Here is a 22,581-nt window from a genome sequence, read left to right on the forward strand (position 1 = left end):
TGTTATATTTAAATTAATAAATATTTTAAAAATTACTGTTTTAATTTATAATATAACAAATATTGATTGATATAACCTATTTACATAAAAGTTTTTTAGAGTCTTTAATAAATTTCTAAGAGCCAAGGGGTGCATGAGACCAAAAAGTTTTGAGAACTTCTGGCCTATAGGATAAAATGCAAACATCTGTATATGGTCCAAAAATCCTATCAATGGCTTCTGCCACCTCTCCTGTGATCTCTTCTGTCTCATTTCCCCTCCACCAAAAGAACCATGCTGTTTTACCTCTCTGTACCTTTGCTTAGTGCTCTTTTTGCCATGAACATTGATTTTTCTCTCAGCTCTCTGTCTAAAGTACTGTTTCCCATTGCCTCCTGGGACATTTATCCATATAATATTCTTTGTCATAATTTTTGAGATTAATATATAACCACTTTCCAGCTTTCTTACACCTTCTGTTTTTATGGTATATCTTTTTCCATCCATTTTCTTTCAACCCACCTGTGTCTTCACATTTAAACTTGGTTTCTTATAGATAGATTAATAATACAAGATACAATTATATACTATTTAAAATCTCTGCCTTTAAATAGGAATTTTTAGTTTACTAACATTTAATGTAATTTTTAATTGATTTTAGGTCTACTGTTTTACTATTTGTTTTCTATTACCACCCCCCCCAAATGATCCTTATCCTTTCTTCTATTGGATTAATTGAATATTTTTAAGAATCCTATTTTAATTTAGCCATTGGCCTTACTGGTATACACCTTTTCTTCTTCTTTTTTTCTTCTTGTTGTTACTCAAGGGCTATGGTTCTCAAATTTTAATGTACAACAGATCACATGAAAGACCTGTTAAAAAAGTGGTTTTTGGACTCTAACCCCTGTGTTTCTGATTCAGTTGGTCTAGGGTTGTTTCTGATACTCTGCATTTCTATTAAGTTCCCAAGTGGTGTTGATGCTGTTTGGGGACTGTTCTTTGATAATCACTTTTCTAAGGATTAAAATGTACATTCTTAATTTGCACAGTCTACTTAGAATTAGCATTGTACCATTTCACATAAAATGTGGAAACTTTTCAATAGTATAGGTCCACTTACCCCCTTTACCCAGGTTTATACCATATTTATGATATATATTATGTGTACATACATTTAAAACCCATAATACAATATTGAAAGTTTTGCTTTAATCAGGCATATATATTTTAAAGTGGAAAATAGTCTTGTGTAACTTAACCACTTATTTACTAAATTTTAACTTAAATAACTTGTCATTTCTTCTTCAGGTCTGATTTCCATCTTGTTTCATTTCCCTTCAGCTTAAATAACTTTCTTTAGCATTTCTTGGAGTATGGGTTTGCTGACAGCAAATTCCTTTAGTGTTCTTTTATCTCAAATGTCTTTATTTTTCTATCATTCTTGAAGAATTTTGTGCTAGACATAGAATTTAAAGTTGACAATTTGTTTTTCTTTTTCCTTTAGCACGTTAAAAATGTTCAGTTCTTCACTGGCCTCCATTTGTCTGGGAAATCAGTAGCCATTGAAACTGTTATTCCCTGTATAGAGTGTGCCATTTCCTTCTGGTCACTTTCAGGATTTTATCTTTGATTGCCAGCAGCTAGATTATGATATATGCCTAGTTGCATACTTTCTTTAAAATACAAAATCCTGCTTAAGATTTGTTCACCTGTTGAATTTAAATTTGTGCCTTTAACAAAACTTGAAAAAACTTCAGCCATTATATCTCTAGATATTTTTCATCTTATTTTTGATTCCATTTATATGTTAGATGTTTTGGCATCTTTTTACTCTACAACTCTGTTCATTTTTCAAGTTTTTTCTCTTAAAGTCGCATAATTTCTGTTGATCTCTCTTCAGATTCACTGATTTTTTTTCTTCTCTCTTTTCTCTTTTTTTTTGTTGAAGTATAGTCATTTTACAATGTTGTGTCAGTTTCTGGTGCACAGCATAATAGTTCAGTCATACATATACACACATATATTCATTTTCATATTCTTTTTCATTATAGGTTACTACCAGATATTTAACATAGTTCCCTGTGCTATACAGTATAAACTTGCTGTTTATCTATTTTATATATAGTAGTTAGTATCTGCAAATATTAAACTCCCAATTTATCCCTTCCCACCTGCTTCCCACCCTGATAACCATAAGTTTGTTTTCTTGTGAATCTGTTTCTGTTTTGTAAATACGTTTGTGTCTTTTTTTCAGATTCCACATATAAGTGATATTATATGATATTTTTCTTTCTCTTTCTGGCTTACTTCGCTTAGAATGACAATCTCCAGGTCCATCCATGTTGCTGTAAATGGCATTTTTATTATTTTTTATGGCTGAGTAGTAATCCATTGTATAAATATACCACAACTTCTTTATCCAGTCATCTGTTGATGGACGTTTAAGTTGTTTCTATGTCTTGGTTATTGTAAATAGTGCTGCTATGAAGGTTGGGGTGCATATATCTTTTCAAATTAAAGTTCCCTCCAGATAAATGCCCAGGAGTGGGATTGCTGGATCATATGGTAAGTCTATGTTTAGTCTTTTGAGGAATCTCCATATCGTTTTCCGTGACTGCACCAAACTACATTCCCACCAACAGTGTAGGAGGGTTACCATTTCTCCACACCCTCTTCAGCATTTATATCAGCGTTTATCATTTGTGGACTTTTTAATGATGCACTCATTCTTTCTAATTCTGTCTATTCTGCTAAGTCTCTATTGTGAATTTTGTAGTTCAGATATTGTATTTTTTATTTTTATTATTTGATTTTTTAAAATAGTTTTTACCTTCTATTGAAGTTTCCTATCTTTTCATTTATTTTGAACATATTTTTCTTTTATTCATTAATCATAGTGATAGTAGGAACTTAAAATCTTTGTTTCTGAATTCTGACATCTGGATCATCCCCATTTGGTCTCCATTGTTTCTCTTTTGTCATGGAAATAGGTCATACTTTCCTGTTTCCTCTTATGTCACATTGTTTTGGATAGTGTCTTGATCATTGTGAATGGTATATTGTAGAAACTCTGGAAATTGTCGTGTTCCTCAAAGGTATATTGACATTTTAAATGCAAGCAGTCAACTTGTTGAATTTATCAGGCAGTCTCCATCTCCTTTTTGGTGAGTGACAACTCAAAATTCAGTTCAGTTCTTTTAATGGTAGCTGAGCTTGTTTGGAATCACTCCACACATAAATGCTTCAGTTTGTCTGGGATTTGAGTGGCGTGTGTACACAGAATTCAGGCTTCCTTCCATGGCTTTTCTTTTATTCTGAGATAATGTATCTACTCATTTGCCAGTGGCTATGGTTGCCCAAACTCTGTCTTCCTGTTTTTAGGCTTGCTATTCTGTAGGTTTTCAATCAAATTTTTAGTGCAGACTGTGGCTTTCCCTCAGGGTAAACACTGAAAAAAATATGGAATCCACTCAGCCTCCTGGTAGCTGTGTTTTTGTGTTTTTTTATTTTCCCCAGGGTCTTTAGTTATTATCTGTGGGAAGGTTATCTCAACAGGAGCTACCCAGTCAAAGCAGAAGCAGAACTCCCCTTTTCTTCTCCTTTTCTACTTTTTTTTGTGTTTAAAATGGCTACCTCTATCATGAGAGGAGAATAATCACCTATAACTTTTTCTAATCAATTGCCTTTATTACTGTTTTTTTACATTTATGTTGAATTCATTTTGGAATAATAATTGTATATGGCATGATGTTAGTATGAACTTTTCTTCTCAGATCATTAAACCAACAATTTTTAAATACTTTTTCCCTTTCTAATGTTAATTACTCCTTCCCAATTTGCTATTGTTTTCAAATTGTGCTCTGAAGAGCCTTAGAGTCCCTCAGACTTGCATCAAGCAGAGAGTTATGATTGTATGTTTCTTTGGGTATTTCTTTTATTGACTTTGTACTTCCGTGAACAGTAATTGTTAAACACCTACTACATGCTGGACAAACTATGCTAGTGTTACTGGAGATGCAATGAATACTAAGATGAACATGGTCCTTACCTCAAGGACTTATATTGTCTAGTGAGTTTTACGTATCAGACTTCCATATCTGTATTGATTTTTTTGAATTAAAAATAAACAACCCAATCCAAAAATGGGCAGAAGACCTAAACAAGCAATTCTCCAAGGAAGACATACAAATGATCAATAGGCACATGAAAAAGTGCTCAGTATCACTAATTATCAGAGAAATGCAAATCAAAACTACGATGAGGTATCACCTCACACAAGTCAGAATGGCCGTCATTCAAAAATCCACAAATGACAAATGCTGGAGAGGCTGTGGAGAAAGGGGAACCCTCCTACACTGCTGGTGGGAATGCAGTTTGGTGCAGCCACTGTGGAAAACAGTGTGGAGATTCCTCAAAAGACTAGGAATAGACTTACCATATGACCCAGGAATCCCACTCCTGGGCTTGTATCCAGAAGGAAATCTACTTCAGGATGACACCTGCATTCCGATGTTCATAGCAGCACTATTTACAATAGCCAAAACATGGAAACAGCCTAAATGTCCATCAACAGGTGACTGGATAAAGAAGATGTATATTTATACAATGGAATACTACTCAGCCATAAAAACCGACAACATAATGCCATTTGCAGCAACATGGATGCTCCTGGAGAATGTCATTCTAAGTGAAGTAAGCCAGAAAGAGAAAGAAAAGTACCATATGAGATCGCTCATATGTGGAACCTAAAAAACAAAAACAAACAAACAAACAAAAACAAAGCATAAATACAGGACAGAAATAGACTCATGGACAGAGAATACAGACTTGTGGTTACCAGGGGGGTAGAGGGTGGGAAGGGATAGACTGGGATTTCAAAATTGTAGAATAGATAAACAGGATTACACTGTATAGCACAGGGAAATATACACAAAATGTTATGATAAATCACACAGAAATAAATGTGACAATGAGTGTGGAAAAAAAAAAACTTGCAGAAACACAGTGAGATTTGGAGACCCACTGATTTTGTAACGTTAAATAAATTGTCTTCTCCAAATCTTAATGTATTCTCATTTTATAGTGGGATAGTAGCCCCTGTTGTAGTGTATTGCTTTAAGGATTAAATCGAATAACTCATATGAAAGAGCTCAGCCCCTAATAATTATTAATTTTCTTTCTTCTTTCCTAATTTTTGGTTGTATTTTTTCTATTGATAAAAATACCTGAAATTTTGGTTATGTCCAGTGCCATCTGAGTGTTTGGTACATATTAGTAATAGGTTAGCTAGCTTCTCTTTCCTAATACTCTGCTGATACAACTTTCTTTATTATCAACATACCATCTTGCTTAAGCCAAAGGCTTTATCTTAGTTTCCAGGGTGTTAATCTCCTTTAATTCTCAACTACCACTGTATTCCAAGAATTTCCCTCTCAATTTGATATTGTGATACTACTGTAAAAGTTTTCTTCCATTCTCTTGCAAATCTCCTTTTACATATCCTTATTCACTTTCATTCTTCAATCCCCAAACTCTAGACAGTTTCTCAACTCACTTCTCCCAGCGCTCTTTGCTTTTGCCCTTCTTTTTGTGAAACAGGTAGTCATCTGGTCTCATCACTTCAGCTCTAAGTGAAGTGTACCCCTCATTAAATCTATCTGTTGGAGTACGACTCCACATCACCAGTTTCATACAGGGAGTTTATTTATCCATTCCTTGATTTTTTTGTTTGTTTGTTTGTTTTTTCTTTTTTAATCTTTGGATGTACTGTCTTCTCAAATGCTGGTCAATGTTCTGCTGTAAAATTTTATATCCAAGATAATTCAGTGTCTTTTTTCTTTATTTGGTATCATAACTTATTTTCTTTTTAAAGTGCTATCATCCTTCTAGTCAATAGACTCAAAACCTTTATTCCTTCATCTTCATACTCTATGTCCAGTTTAATCCTGTTATTTCTTGTTTAGAAATATCCTATATTCATTCATTCATTCTTTCTCTACTACTAGCCTCCAAGTCCAGAGAGCATGCTAGATGATTTCAACAGCTTTTGATATTCTTTCTATCCCTTGTTCCTTTCTTTAGACGAGCGTGCCCATCACTATTACATTAGTGATTTTCCTAAAATACTACATTTATCCTGTATTCTCCTGTTCAAGATTTTCAGTGATTCATTTCTTTTGGCAGTGTGTATTTTGAAGGAAAAATTTGCTAATGGCTTCCCAGTGTTGACGTAAGTTATTTTAATTATAATGTAACTTAAATATGTCCAAATATAAAACTAAATATAAACTTTTGCACCTACAACTGTATTAACTAAAACAGGTTACAAATCCATTGCAAACAAAACTATAAAATGGATGAAATTTAAGTTAACCTTCATGTGACAAAGGATGTTTGCCAAAACTGAATCAGCAAGTTCTTTATGAACATGGTACTGAGTGCTGTGAGTTTTGCATGGGTCTCTTCTACTCTTGACTTCTGAGAAATCTTTGTTTCTACAGCATGTTATGATAGCATTTGGCCTTCACTTGATACAAATGTATCTTTTGAAAAGTAGATCTATTATCTTTTTTTTCATCCCTTAGCCTGCTATAATTAAAATAGCCTATTTGGCTGCAGTAAGATAGTAAATAAAAATGCACATTCAAGCACTGATAACTACTTGGTTGATTTTGAGTTATTAGGTGAGCATTAAGATGATTCAGAATATGGAGTGTATGTGTGTGTATTTGTGTGTGTGAGAGAGAGAGAGAGGGAAGGAGGGAGAGAGGGAATTTTAGCTGACTTGAAAAAAAGAAACTTAGAAAACTTGTATAGAAAACTAGTGGAATAACAAAATCAGTTCTAGATCTTCAGAGTCTACAAACCTCTCTATAAAAATTGCTTATCCATGGCATAGAAAACAAATTCCTCATGACTGGCCTTCATCAATTTGGATTGAATGTCCTTCCTTTTTTGCAATTTTTTTTTTAATTTCTTACTGTTGTGTGTGCATACTCACATTTTCCCAGGTTTGTGCCTTCTTGCCTCTTATAGCTCTGTCTCTATATAATCCCATCTATCAGTAGCCTTTAAGAGCCAGTTCATGCTCTCATTTCCCCTTGAAGCATCTGTCTGCCTCTTCAGTGATAATTTGATACTTCTCTTCCTTTGGACGCCTACTTTGAACTCCTTCTGTATCTGGTACTTGGCATTTCATTTTTTTGTAATATCAATTTTAATTGTTTGATTTTCATGTTCTTTACATTACTAGACTTAAGGGGCCTTAAAAGCAAAACAGTATCTTAGAAGTTTTTTGCGTAATCTTGAGAATCATTGATATTCCTGCAGCACTTAATAAGTGAACCACGTGATCACATGAAATGCTCAGTGTTAAGGATTTGGTTTCCCTTGCAGAAACTTGGAATTTCTTTATATAGAGTGTAATCAAAGTACTTTGATGTGGCAAATTTGCATTTCTCTAGAACTAAAATACCTTGGACGTTCTGTATTTTTTGTATTCATTTATTCTGTTTTTCAAAAGGACTGCTGGGAAAGATCGTGATGGCCATCCGAGATGCGGGTTTTGAAATCTCTGCTATGCAGATGGTAGGTAGTTTGCAATGAGTCATAATTTATTGAGGATTTTTTTTGAAATACGCTTTAAAGTGTTTTACACTGAATTTTCTCCGTACACTTGTGAACTCAATGCATTAACATAAAAGGATAGGTTTACTGAGCTTGATAACCTCAAAGTCAGAATGTCTTTGAAATGATTTTACCCATGTAATCTTTCACTAACAGAACTGATATGCCAATGGTGCATCTAATTTAAGTATATAAGGTAGGTTTGGATACAGAGGGAAATACCTCAGTGGTAGAGTGTGTGCTTAGCATGCACGAGGTTCTGGGTTCAATCCCCAGTACCTCCGTTAAAAAATAAATCAAGTGGGTTTATATAATTCCTGGAACTTTAGTTTCAAGATACAGTGGCTTTAGTTGTTCCAAGTGAGAAAAAAAAAAGAATTAAGCTAAATAGTTATAATGAGTTTTCTTTTGTCTGGATTTGTGACTAAGAAGGAATGAAGGAAGAGAATCAGTTGAGTTTTCCCCTGACTTGGGCCTTTTGCTGGGTTCTGGACTTCCCCTCGGGCCGTCTTGGAGTTAGCACATTCCAGCTCCTCTGCTGGCAGTCCCACCAGTGGTCCTCCAGAGCCCATAACCATTCTGAATTGCCCTGCTGGTACATTTCTAGGAAATTTTTCACTGAAGAAACATTAACTTCTATAGAGCTCGTACCTTTGTGCTGTTTTACCAGTACATTTGACAAGAAATTAGATACAAATTATTACAGGAATCAGGTAAATAATTTGGGTTTTACAATGTTTGAAGACCAGCAAGTTTATGCCAGTGTTATAGTGAAATGACAGTTTTCTTACCAATATAGTTCATTTGCTCTTTTTCTGAGAAAGGAACTGCTTTTGATTTCTATGAAGTCTTACGATCACTCCAAATCAGAAGTCAGGGCACTAATTTGGGTTCTGCCTATTTTGTGTCCTTGATTGGTGGGAATGCCAGTAAGTTGAAAAAAGGTCAGAAATAATCAGCTAGTTTGCAGAGTCATCAGGCACAACTTAGAGGCTGATGAGGAGGTTGATAGTTGAAGACTCTCCCCTGGGACTATAAAGAAATTGTTAGCCAAAAGGTTCTCAGAGTATTAGCCTGGTGATGTATTCACAGGGTTATAGGTTGTAAGACTCCTTCAGTAGTAATCATTGAGGAAATTTTAGATGTAAACATTGCTCAAACTCCAAATCTACAACCTAGCATAGTGATTGCCCATAGTAGGTGCTCATTTAAAACAAGAATAATTTTTAAAAGGATTAATTGACCGTATGAGGGAGGCATGGTAATTTAGTGGCAGTCAGAGTCATTGTGATTTTTGGAGTCAGAAAGCGATTTCTGAATCTTGGGTCTTCTGCTTTCTGGGTGTGTGAATTTAGCCAGATTTTAAGCATCCTTATCTTCAGTTTTCCCAGTTAGGCAATGAGAATATTATTGTTTGCCTCAATGGATTATTTTGTGGATTAAATAAGATAACCCTATTCAATACCTTGTAGAATTTCCAGTGCAAGTTACTAAGCACTTAATAAATTCTATCTTCCATTATTATTTTGTTGTGTTAATAATACAAGTTGTATGGGTATTGAACAAGATACTGAAATCAAACAAACTTCCCTCTCTGTAATAGGTATGTTGCCTATGAAGACAAGTCCTCCTGGTCTGAACTACTGTCTGGGTAGGCAGAAACTTCTCAGTGGTCTTCAATCCTGGCAACAGGCAAAGAAGCAAAGTAGGGAGAAAACGAAAATTGGACAGTGAGGCTATTTTTTTTAAATGCAAGGTTTTGGTTCTTGAGACTCTCAAACTTAATGAAACTTTATTTCTAACTAAGTTTGAATCCAGCCTGGAGAAGAATGAGTCTTTGTAGGTTAATCTTATAAGCGTACTCTGATGATTCCTTTTGGAAAGTAGTAGGATTTCCGGATAGAAGTGTTTATTATGAACCAGACTAACTAGGGATTTTTCTGAAGGTTTGCGAGGGAAAAGGTAGTATTTCCAGCTCCCTCTACAGAATCTGTAGTACTTTTCTTTAGTAATATTTCTTTCTTGTGCCACTAATCTATCAATAAACATCATTACGTTGCATATAAGTCTTTTTGTATGAAAAATGAGGCTTTATTCAGCGACGTAGAGTATAGTGGTTAAGAGCATGATTGGTGGGATCAGAGTGCTTCAGCCAAGCGGTGAAGGTCACATAACCCCTCTGAGTCTTCACCTCATCTGTAAGTCAGGGTTATTAACACAACTTATGTTGTAAGGTTGTTGTGACAATTAAGTGAGATGATGCATGTACAGGACTTGGAACAATGCTTGATACATTAAGTACTCAATAAATGTTATATGTTTTTATTTTTGATTAAAAATGATATTTATTATTGATGAGCTGACCTTTAACACTTTTTCTTCAAAGAGTATTTAATTTATTAAAGGTTGACATTTTTAAAGTAAAGAAAATATATCTAAGAGATCATAAATGTTGAGTGCTAAGTGTGGCCCTTTCTGTTTGGTTGATTGGCTTATGTTTTGTTTTTGTTTTTTAATGTAGTTCAACATGGATCGGGTTAATGTTGAAGAGTTTTATGAAGTTTATAAAGGAGTAGTGTCTGAGTATAATGTAAGTACTGAAATAAATGTAAAGCATTGGTAGTGAAAATGACTTGTGTCTCTCCGGTCTTGTAGATCTCAGCATTATTTATAATCATTAAAATATTTCTTAAAGTGGTCGTGATTCTGCTGATTGCCAGCTGATCATACCAATAACTGAGGCATCCTAGTGCTCAGAGCCACTGGATCAGTTTGAGAAATATATTATTTCATTTTGAAACAAAAATACATAGGAATCCAAAAAAACACTTTGCTGAGATATTGACACATTTTGATATTATCTATGAAGATTGTAATATTCTTAGGGAACAAGACTGTCCAAAATGCAATGGTTCTTAACATGATAACTTCACAGCTGTACCTAATGTCTACTGTAATGATACAAATGCAGATAGAATCATCTGAAAATGTGACTGAGACTGAAGAAATAATGAGTTAAAGGGAGTTGTTTGGAGGGCAGTGAAATGCATTCTTGAAAACAAGAGTATATTCAAATAAGTCAAATATTGTCCCTTAAAATAACACATAATAGATATTTAATCTAAATTAATTTCTTTCCCCTTTTATCAAATTAGATACATTTGTGCTGGTGGCCTGTCTCATCACCCATGTTGTTTTGTAGAGAGTTTTGGCTTTTCTTTTTGCATAAAATTCACTATTCCTGACAGTGAGAATAGATTCCTCTCTCCTCGCTTCTCTATTCCCTTTCCTTTCAACCTACTTTAACCAAGGAAAAATGCGCAGGTCCAGGAACTGGCCTGAGCCTTTGTGTTATCTAGCCCTACATAGTAAAGACCGATAACAAAATAATATATTTTGCATTTGACATACTGGTAGTGTTCCACCCTAGTTTAGAGGAACTGGAGTGTTTTTGTTTTTGTTATAGCTTATGGAACTTAAATCTCATCAGCCTCTTTGTTTTAGAAGAGGCTTCATTTTTATGCCTTTTCTTTTATTAAATGGAAGAAATTTTAAAATGTGTTCTTATCTTAACATCATTTATTCAACCAGTGACAACTATTTTTCATTTCCTAAATTTTTCTTTTACACATTTTCCTTCTTTTATTTGTTCGGTTGACTTTAACAAAAATATGGTTGAAAGTAACTACCTTTGTTAACGCACATTATCTTAGTTTTATTGTATGTAAGATAAAGAGACTGATGGTGACCTATCCCACAGTAGCCTTGATCCTCAGTTATATTCTCATACTATGTCAGGTAGTGTTGAATTTGGTAACAAATGGTAGTTGAGTGCTAATGTTTTATGTACATATCTGAGGGGGCCATATTTCCCTTTGGAAAATAACTTAAGGAAAAAACTTCATCTTTTTTTCCGGTTATTTTTTATTGAGGTAACATTGGTTTATAACATAAATTTCACGTATACAATATTCTATTTCTGACTTTTAATGTCTCCTATAGTATGCTTTCAGAATACTATATATGCACTTTTTAATGTCTGTCAGGATTTTTTTGATCTTGGGATTCTGGAGGTAAAGATAAAAATATCACTGGGTAGATGTGTCATTTCCTCTAAGATACCGAGAATTTGAATGACAGTAGCAGTATCATACTTTAATGTCAGGACAGCCCAGAATGATTGGTACTGATGTTCTTGCTTCTGTTTAATCATCTCAGTAAGATATTCTCTATAACTACTATTTAAATCTTATAATTGTAGTAAAAGAACCTACTCAGGATAAAGAACAGATAGACTGGGAGGGAAAAAAACTATCTTACTTCAGAGTAATTAGTCTCATGAGTAATTTTTAGTAATGCATATGATTTTTTATTCAGCTTCAAGTGACTTACTCAGCTTAAAACAATGTTTCAAAGTATTATTGGTTTGTAGCTGTCTGTTAATGGGAGAATGCACTGTATATATAAACCAGAATATATCAACATCCAGGTATCTTTATGAGATGATACTGTATTTATATGACATAAAATTTTACTTAAGCCCCCTAAAAAGACAATTTTCTTGGAAATTTTCCCCAAAGAGGAGGAAGAGTGTTTTTATCCCAGTAATATTTTGCTGAAGTAAAGAATATTCTTATGGTATATAATGTTTGATTCTTTTAAAGTTCTCTTCTCATGATTCTGACTGATGGTCTGTATTCATGCAAATGTCTGTGTATGTGATATCTTTCGTTGGGTAATTTGGGGTAGCAAGAACCAGATATAGCAAATCTTGGGTCTCACTTGCTGTTGTGGTTGTATTTGCTGCTGGTCCTCTTATTTCTCATGACAATTAATATTCAGGACTTGAGTTTTATGTTCAAGGAGGAGATAACATTTTTAAATGCTGCCTACCATTAGATGCCTCTCAATTCTAGGGGCTTTATATAATTCTATACAGTAGTCCCTGTGAAAATAATCTCAAGAGGCAACATGGTCTAAAGGGACAAGAACAGGTGATCTAATGCTTAGTCTGGCTCTCAGTACAACACTTTACCCTCTTTGATTCTTATTTATGAAAGAAATGATAATATATATAAGGTCATATTAGTGGTTCCATCCATTTTATTATTCAGGTGTCTTGCTGTCAGGATGTGAAGTGACTGTAGAATGTGTAGTGTGAAATGGTGCAGCTTCACTGACACTGTTGTACCAGATCCTGTATTACAATTCTACTCTAGTTCCAGGTTTGCCCACATTATTTGCTTCAAATGGTAGAGTTTTCCTGTCTCCCAAAATGCATTGCAACCAGCTTACAATTTCCTTCCCTTTTTTGTTTGTGAAGTCAGATTCTGGGTTCAGATCCCCAACCCACCAGTGTGTGACCGTGGAAGTTATTTACCTTCTTTAAGCCTGCATTTACCCATATATAAAATGGAAAAATACTATGGCTTTATGAGATTGTTGTGGTCATTAAGTGAAATAAATCATGTAAAGCAGTCTCGCATACTGAAAGTACTCAATACATAATAGCTATTGTTGTTGTTCTTCTTATTATTGTTATATATAACATAATTCTTTATAGTAGATTTTGTCTTGATGGTTTCTAGTAGATTCCATCTTGATCATTTACACTTAAATTTGCTGCTTCACCATTTGCAATCATCAGAAGGTAAAAATTTCCTATCACATAGCATTATCATGATCCAATTTTTTTACCATACATACATTGAGTACCTTGGTCAGACAGCGTCTTGGATACCAGGGAGACAGAAATGAACAGAAAAAGCACACTCTCGCATTCATGGAGCTTATGTTCTGGTGAGGATAGATACTAAATCAAGCGTGCCATCACAACTACCTTAGGACAGCAGTCAAAGGGCCATTTAGGAAGGAAACAAGTGCCTTTTTGTTTTGACAATATTTTACTTAAGTAAAAACCTAGGTGACTTGAGAATTCTGTTGAGTCTATTTTTAAGGAACACTTTATGCCTCTGATGGAATTCTTTTTTCAACATTTTTCTTCCCTTTTTGTGCATTTTGTGCAGCCCTCTGTTTATAATTTGAATGGCATTTGTTATTAACACAGAGAGAAATACATAAATGAAAGAAAGGCAATCAAAATTCACTCTTCTCTTTTTGGATAATATGCTCATGCCACCTTCTGCCCCACTGAGAACTTGGCTCCTGACGTTTATACGTAGGCAATACTTCAATATCATGGCACAGAAAATCTGACTCAACATAGTTATCCATAAAAGTCAATTTCACCTGACCTCTGTGAAATAGTGAAGTGACTTCAGGGACATGCATTTAGGGATTTTAATGAGTAGGATTCTCTGTATCGTATTAATTATGAAGTCCTCTCCCTCCTCTTTTTAACTTCTGGCATTTCTAGTAGGTGTGATGACTGAGTTAGAAATTGAATTTAAGTATTGTTCTGTAATAAATTACCTTTATTTTAATTTACTTTGTCCTTGTGTGTTATAAACCCTCCAGAGTCATTGAAATGGCTTACATGGCCCTACATCATCTCTTAACTGCTTTCCTGTGGTCTCAGTCAGCTCCTGATAGCATGACTTCAGTACTGATCTCCATACACCTCAACTGCACTTCTTCCTCCAGCTCTTTGTATTTATTTTCCCTTCTCCCCGAAGTGTTCCATTCACCGAATGTTTCAGACACTGTGAAAGGCACTTTTCTTTGACTGTGTTTTTCATTGTACCACTTCACATAGAGAGTTAAGGACCTTAAAACAGTATACTTGCATTTCTCCCCTCTTATTCTGTGCTGTTATCATACATTTTACAACTATATATATATGTATATAATATATAAAATAAACTTTACAATACATTTTTAATATTTTTGCTTTAAATAATCAATTACATTTTTCTTTTTTAGTTGCTGTGAAATAGTTTTATACTTACCCACATGTTTATTATTGTTTTGTGTAAATCTGTATTTTTGTCTGGCATTATTTTTCTTCTGTCTGAAGAACTTTAACATTTCCTATGGCATAGGGCTGGTGGTAGTGAATTCCCTCAGATTTTGTTTCTCTGAAAAAGTCCTTTTTTAAAAAAGGTTGAGAGATAGTTGATTTACAATATTATATTAGTTTCAGATGTACAGTACAGTGATTAAATAATTTTGTAGATTACACTCCATTATTACAAAATAATGGCTATATTTCCCTGTGCTGTACAATATATCCTTGTTGCTTATTTGTTTTATGTGTAGTACTTTCCATCTCTTATTCCTCTACCCCTATCTTGTCTCTACCCCTATCCCTCTCCCCACAGGTAACCACTGGTTTGTTCTGAGTATGTTTCTGTTTTGTTATATACGTTTGTTTGTTTTATTTTTTAGATTCCACATATAAGTGATAACAGAGTATTTGTCTTTCTGTTTCTGACTAATTTCACTAAGCATAATACCCTTTAAGTAAGTCCATCTTCATTGCTGCAAATGGCAGGATTTCATTCTTTATTATGACTGAGCAGTATTCTGTTGTATGTATATACCACATCTTCTTTATCCATTCATCTGTTGTTGGACACTTAGATTGCTTCCATATCTTGGCTGTTGAAAATAATGCTGCTATTGGAGTGCATGTATCTTTTTGAATTCTGGTTTTCATTTTCTTCAGATATATACCCAGCAGTGGAATTGCTGGATCATATGGTAGCTCTATTTTTAGCTTTTTGAGGAACCTCCATACTGTCTTCCATAGTGGCTGTACCAATTTACATTCTCACTAACAGTATACTAGGGTTCCCTTTTCTCCATATCCTCGCCAACATTTGTTATTTGTAGACTTTTTGATGACTTTGTTCTGGCACTTAGCCAAGTTACGTAGGATCAATTTGCTCCTTTTGAGACTTACTTTTAAGCTTTTATAGGCTGAGTACAGAGCGTTCCTTATCTAAGGCTAGTTTAGGCCAGTTTCTATGGTGCAGCACCTTTCTGAGGACCACTTGATTCCCTGTGCATTGTATGAGAGCTTTCCACTCTGGCTGATAGAAGCTCAAACTCTTTTAGCCTTATGCTATCTTTGTGAATTGTTTTATTTACTGCTTTCTGGTAGTTATTTTCTGAGTCTTGGGTAGTATCCTCTACACATACACAGACTCTTAGTCAAAAACTCAAGTGAATGTCTCTCAGATCCCTGTAGCTTACTCTCCTATAGCTCTCCGACCTCCTCTCCTTCTCGCCTACAGTTCTAGCCTCATTGGCCTTCCTAAGCCCCAGGCTTTGTCTCTTCTACTCAGTGAGAATGTTGGGCCCTTCTGTGTTCCTTCTACCTGTCCACCTGTCTGGAAGCCTTCAGGCAGTAAGATGGGGGCAAGTATACAGCTTATCTCATTTGTTTTCCTTCTCTTGGGGACCATAGTACTGTGCTGTCATCCAGCGTCTGAAAACTGTTGTTTCACATATATTGTTTCTAGTTTCTAGATGTTTAATGTGAGAGAATAAATCCGGTTCCTGTTATTCCTCATTGCTGGAACTCATTATGATTTTTATAAGTTTCTTTGGGAGAAACACTTTGGAATTTATACCTTTAGAAACGTTCATTTGACAGAACTATGTTCAAGGGGAGAGAGAGAGCTTTTTGAAAAGAAGATGTACTGGAACGTAATTTTAAATAGTGAAATTGTCAAGTGGTAAAGCATTAAATTAAAAGTGGTAGTGGTACGAATGGAGACAAGGGAACATATCTAAAATATATTTTTGCAGGAAAAATGGACAAAATGTGGGAACTGCTTGGCATGAAGCATATGGGTGGAGAAAAAGATAACTTTAACATTTTGAGTTTAGTGGAATACTGATGCAATTAAGAGGAGGACTTAAAGATTATTAAATTCTACTAATTTGTTAATATTATTTTATATTAAATATTATAGGAAATGGTGACAGAAATGTATTCTGGCCCTTGTGTAGCAATGGAGATTCAACAAAATAATTCTACAATGACATTTCGAGAATTCTGTGGCCCTGCTGATCCTGTAAGTTACTGTTTAAAATATTAATCAAGTTTGTTTCCTCCATTAACTAAATAACAGGTTTTTGATAGTTTTAGTTTGTTCTTTAAAAGAAATGCAAAAGTGAATATAATAAACACAAATTTTTATTCAAAATAGCCTTTTACATAATTTATTTCTTACATAGTATTCCCCAAAAAGTAGATCTTAGCCTAGTGACAAGATAGAATGGGCACCCACCTTTACTGTGGCATTTTCTTTTGTTGCTGCTTCTTGCTAAACTATATAGGTAAGTAAATTTATTAAGCTCTGTGGCAGAAATTCTCTGAAGTATCAATTACCCTTTGACATAGGGAGGCCATAAATAAAGCTCTCAGGGTGAGGAGTGTTGATATGGTAGCTTCAGACCAGATATGTAAATAAATGTGAGCAGTGGGACTTAGCTGTTCTCTAGTGTGCCTTTCAGTTTGCTTTGTGTTTTCTTTACATGGACGTTTGATGGGGGTGGGGGTCGTGGGGTAGGGTTGGGGGGTGGTTGAAAAGCAGAAGTAACGTTTGAATACATGTGCAAAAGCTCCATGCAAACGTTATAAACTGCGTATAGGAAGTATTACTGATTTTAAACCCTAACAATGATTTAAATTTACTCTTTTATTTCACTATCACTTGTAGAGTCTGACGGAGAACAGCCAATTCAATTTAATTTAATTTAGACAGCATTTGTTGAGTTCCTTTAAAAGTAGGATAATAAATTAGCAGCATGTATTAAGAAGCCAAGTTGTGTGAATGTTGCTAGATTAAGCCCTGCAGGGGAGAACAGTACACCTGTTCTCAACGACCGAAAAACGCACACATATAGATCTTTCCAAACACTCACAGAGCAACTTACCAATAGGGACTAAAACATTGTTAGGTTAGGTAAAATACAAATGTTGAAGGGTTATTTATTAAAGGAACGATTAATATGACCTGAAAGTAATTAAGGAATCTTTGTTAGAGGAGGAGAGATGTAAACAGATTTTAAAGATGAATCAAGGCACAAAGAAGAGGGAAAGCTCTACAGTATGTACAAAGGTAACAGTGAAGGAATTTGCAAATTAACTGTGGTGTACAGCAAGAATATATGCTTCTCTTCAATGGGAAATGCATACCTGGAAACACAATGAAATATATTTTCTTAGAGGAAATAAAGTGAGGATACCTGTAGAGATGAGTGTGGGATGCATGGCTTTAAAAGCAGGCTGAAGAATTGTGGATTCTGTGTAATTAGAATTCTGCGTAGTAGGAAATAAGAATTCCTTATATGTAGTTTAATTTGGGGTATACTAAATTACTTCTTTGATGCAACTAGGGCAAACTAAATTGGAAGCGATTAAAGGCAGGGGCTCTAGAAATGGAAAGGAGCAGATTGATGACATCAGTAAAGAAAATCAACAGAACCTACTTTGTATCTTCTCAGGGAGAAAGAAGAATAGAAATAAGTAATATGTGTGGTTGTGAGAGAGTGATTCTGCTTTAGAGGACATGAGGAGAACGTGGTGGTGATGTTAAATGTTTATTGAATATCAATCAAGATATTAGGAAGGAGTACTTGTTGGCTAGATAAATAAGCAGAACTCAGTGTTTGCCGTTTTTAATTTTTGATTTCTGTTTGATGACCAAGAGGGGTTTTTGTTCATTGTTTTTTTTTAAGATAATTATTATGGGTAATCAGCTGACCAAAGAGAGGTAAAGAGAGAAAAACTAAGACGAAAAAGGGATGAGATGAGTTTGTTCTTTCTTTTATTCATTTAATAAATATTTATTGAATCTGCACTGGTATTTGTGACTATAAAGATAGAAGTCTTAAAGAGCTTATAGTTTGAGTGGACACAAAAAATAGTTAATTTCTGTGTGTTGTGGCAAATGCATTGTGTGAAATGTTTGTACTGTGTACTGTGGGAGCCCAGAATTACAGCACTTAGCTTAGTCTGGGGATGGATAATGGGGTCAGCGGAGACTTCCTGAAGAATATTACGTCTGAGCTGAATTGTGAGGAATGAGTAAGTGAACTTAGCTAAGTGAGTAAGATGGGAAATGATATGATTAAACTTATGGGTGCATTACAGCATCACTTTTGGTCTGTAGCAAGTTCTTTATTATTACCGTAGCTAAAGCACAGGGCTGTGAATGACACAGATGAGATCATTGGGGAGGAGTTGGGGAGTGAGCAGGTAAGTAATCATAGAAGGAAGAGTCCTGACAATAAAAACTTGCTGATTCCCTTTCTTTCTAGATATTAATTCAATGAACATTTATGGAGTAAATAATACTATTTATTATAGTATTATACTATAGTAAATAACATGATTTATTATAGTATAGTATAACATGGGCTCATTGCTTGGTCCCATAACTTGGTCATAATAAAGATGATAAGAAAAAGGCATCTTTCCTAAAGGAGCACATAATCTATGGGAGCTTAATTTGGAAGCTCTTTCAGGGTCCCAAGTCTTGCATCATTAAGCATAGTAGGAGTTACTCCACTATGTATTTTTTAAGCTTTAGTTGTTTATGAGCCCCTTATTGCATTATGCAAAGTTGTACCACAGGGATTTTAAAATTTGGTACTAATTGAACATATAAACTGTTAACAGTGGCTATCTTTGGGTGGTAAGATTATGATAATGTTAAACTCTACTGTCCTATATTTTTATAAATTTTCTTTAAAGTGCTTATATTACTTTTATAATAAGAATAATAGTTTTTATTTTATTATAAAATCTGCAAGTGAATGAACTTTTAAATGAAGAGTTGGGGCTCATTTGGGAATGATTCTCCCCTTGAATCTCAGGATCCTGAACTTTTTTTTTTAAATTGAAGTATAGTTGATCTACAGTGTTGTTAGTATCTGGTGTGCAGCATAGGGATTCAGTTATATATACATTCTTTTTCATATTCTCTTTCATTATAGGCTATTTCAAGGTATTGAGTATAGTTCCCCATGCTATACAGTAAGACCTTGTTGTTTATCTATTCTGTAAATAGTGGTTTGTATCTGCTAATCCCAAACTCCTGATTTATCCCCCCTCCTTCCCCTTAAGTAAGCATAAGTTTGTTTTCCAAGTCTATGAGTCTCTTTCTGTTTTGTTAAGTTCATTTGTGTCATTTTCTTAGATTCCACATGTAAGTGCTATCATATGATATTTGTCTCTGTCTGATTTACTTAGTATGAAATCTCTAGGTCCATCCATGTTGCTGCAAATTGCATTATTTCATTCTTTTTTATGGCTGAGTAGTATTCCATTGTATAAATGGAACTAAGATTTAACTATTCATATTCATTTAAAAAGAATTTTTAAATGAATGTTGTATAAAAGTTGAGAAGTACAATTAAACTGCTTCCACCCACCTTTAGAGACAGATAGTTAGCTTCAATTTTAAAGCTAGGAATTAGTCAGTGTTTAAAATCAACTTTATTTGCTTTATAAGTTACCCTTTCACCGGAATTTATTTACAGGTAGGGATATTAAGTAGAGGCCCATTTCCTAAAGCAACAAATGGAATTGAAAGTTAAATGTAGAGTTTGGAACTGAAATGCAAGTAAGTGCTTAAAGTTGATGACTTATGAAAATCTTTCATAAAGAATGACAATCAAAATGATGGGAAAATAAGGAAAAAACTATCTCAGAAGATCTTCCTGACCTTTCTTACATCAAGTTTCTGTAGCTTCATCATGTGGATATTGAAACATGTTTCAGAATGGGAGATTTAGAGTAAATGTTACCTCGTTCATTTCACCTGTCATTCTTTATTCAGCAGTCCAAGCATGTACTGAAGACTTGTCATGAATCCAATGTCATGCTTATCTCTTGGGGACTCAAAGATGTTTTCTACACAGTTAGGACCCTCAAGGAGCTCTCAGTCTAATGGGAGAGTCAGACAAGTTTCAACCAGATATGCTAAAGCCTATCTTAGAGAAAACTACAGGATGCTAAGGACATACATTGAGTATATAACTCAGTCAGTGTTGGGTAGAGAGGACGTGGGATGGGGGCCCAAAGAAGAGGTTATTCAGGAAAGGCTTCCCTAAGGAAATGATGGCTGGCGCCATAATTTAAGATAGTAACATTTGCCTAGTCAAAGGAGAGGTTCTGTTTAGCACAGTAGTGTGACAGAGCATGGTTTGAGCTGGCTTCTTATGGGAGATCAATGCTCCTCCCATCTGCCTTCACTGTTACTTCCCTCAGAAAAGTCTGGATCCTGGGAGAGAAACTACACTTACTCTTTTTAACTAAGTCTTTGAAATCTTGCATTCATCTTATACTTAGAGCACATCTCAATTTGAACTAACCACATATCAACTACTTAATAGCCACATGTAGCTAGTGGCTACCATACTGGACCGTGCAGATCTAGGCTGTTCCAGCAGACCTTACTTATGAATATAGAGCCTTCCCCCATAGTCTAGCTGAAATTATTGGAGTGCTACACTAGGTAAATAATACAAGCAATAAAGTATTATAATGCTTAGTTTGAATTCCTTTGTGCATATTTCTGTCAGGTACTCTAGAGAGAATTAGCCTAAATCTTTGGCCGGAATATTTTTAATCTGTTTTATTGGAAATTCTTACTGCATGTTTCACTGGACCATGCAGTGAAGGGTAGGCAAGGGCCAGATTAGAAAAGGGTTTATAAATTGTGCTAAAGAGTTGGGATTAATTCCAAAGGTTGAAGGGTGGGAAGTGGGGTGGGGTTAGTGAGTTTTCAGCAAGGCAATTAAGTGGCCATTTTTGCATTTTAGAGAAGTTAATATGATGATCATCTGGAGGACTGGTCATAGGGCAGCTTGATTAGAAGCAAAGAGAAGGTCCTTGTTGACCTGAAACAAACAGACTGCCAGATAGTTCTCTAGTAAAGATGGATTTATTCAGGATCAGAGAATTGTAATTTGGAGACTGCAACTTTGGTGAGCTATGTGCTAGTCCCCATGAGGCAAAGGGAAAAGAACACTTTTATAGAGAGGAAAAGGAAGCTTGGGAGGGCCATGGTAAACAGAGTCCATGGCTTTTCATTGACTGAATACTGGCCAGAAAAGGAGTCTTTCTTCCTTTTGGGCTCTGCTATCTTCACAGGGCATGAGAGCTCCCTCTTCTGGTCTCCTATTTATTTAATTGAGGTTTCCATTTATTTTATTTATTTATTTTTTACATCATATAAACATGTGGATAAGAAGTGATGAAAGGCTAAACTAAGGTAGTGGGAGGGTAGATTGAGAAGAGAGAGCAGATTAAAAAGATGTTAAGGAAGGTTATAGAATCTGCAGTTCTTGGTGATCAGCTGAGTGTGGGCATAAGGAGAAGTATCAGGGATGACTCCCAGCTCTTTAAAAAATTTTTATCTTAGGTAGCTTGGATAATAAGTGGTAAGTAATGCCATTAATTAAACTAGGGGATACAGGAGGAGAAACCAATTTGAGAGGAAATGCGGAATTCCATTTTGGTACAAACTGACTTTGGAGTGAAGAGAGAGAGTAGGGTTTGAAAAGTGTCCAGCTTAGCATAATTGGAAGCCTGATGGAAATGGTCAAAGTAATTTCAGTGAAATAATGAGGACAAAAGCTAGGCTGTAAATGTGTTGAGGGATGAATGAAAGATTTTGAACAAACGTGATATATTCAGTTTATTCATACAACAAATATTATTATTTAAGATGCATTGGAGTGTACATTAGGAATCCACTCATGAGAAAGACAGCATCTGCTCTCAAGCAGTTTTCTGTGCGGGTTGGGGAAGCAACAAATAAACCAGACATTTTAAAAGTATGAATGGCTAAGATAGTCACTGTATGGCACTGTGAAAGCACACAGAAGCGTCATTAACCCCTCAGGGGTTAGAACTGCTCTTTCAGTGAACTTGGGGTAAAAGGGCAGAAAGAGTGATGGGAGTGCTAGACATAAGACTGAGTCATTTTTACATAGTTTTCTTCTGTTAAAAGGTTAGAGTCCACATTGTATCGTGTAGAGTACACGCAG

The 22,581-nt window shown here is 34.9% G+C and overlaps 1 protein-coding gene across 4 annotated transcripts in view; it reads left to right on the forward strand.

The window, feature by feature from the left end:
* NME7 (NME/NM23 family member 7) overlaps nucleotides 1–22,581 on the forward strand; it is a 173,996-nt gene that overhangs the window by 82,619 nt on the left and 68,796 nt on the right. For all 4 annotated transcript variants that reach the window (XM_072946172.1, XM_072946173.1, XM_015245090.3 and 1 more), the window contains exons 8-10: nucleotides 7,505–7,569; nucleotides 10,130–10,198; nucleotides 16,491–16,592. In XM_072946172.1, coding sequence (XP_072802273.1) covers nucleotides 7,505–7,569; nucleotides 10,130–10,198; nucleotides 16,491–16,592 — 236 coding nt within the window. The remainder of the gene's footprint in view (nucleotides 1–7,504; nucleotides 7,570–10,129; nucleotides 10,199–16,490; nucleotides 16,593–22,581) is intronic.

The sequence above is a fragment of the Vicugna pacos genome, chromosome 21 (genome assembly GCF_048564905.1).
Source record: "Vicugna pacos chromosome 21, VicPac4, whole genome shotgun sequence".
Lineage (NCBI taxonomy): Eukaryota > Metazoa > Chordata > Mammalia > Artiodactyla > Camelidae > Vicugna > Vicugna pacos.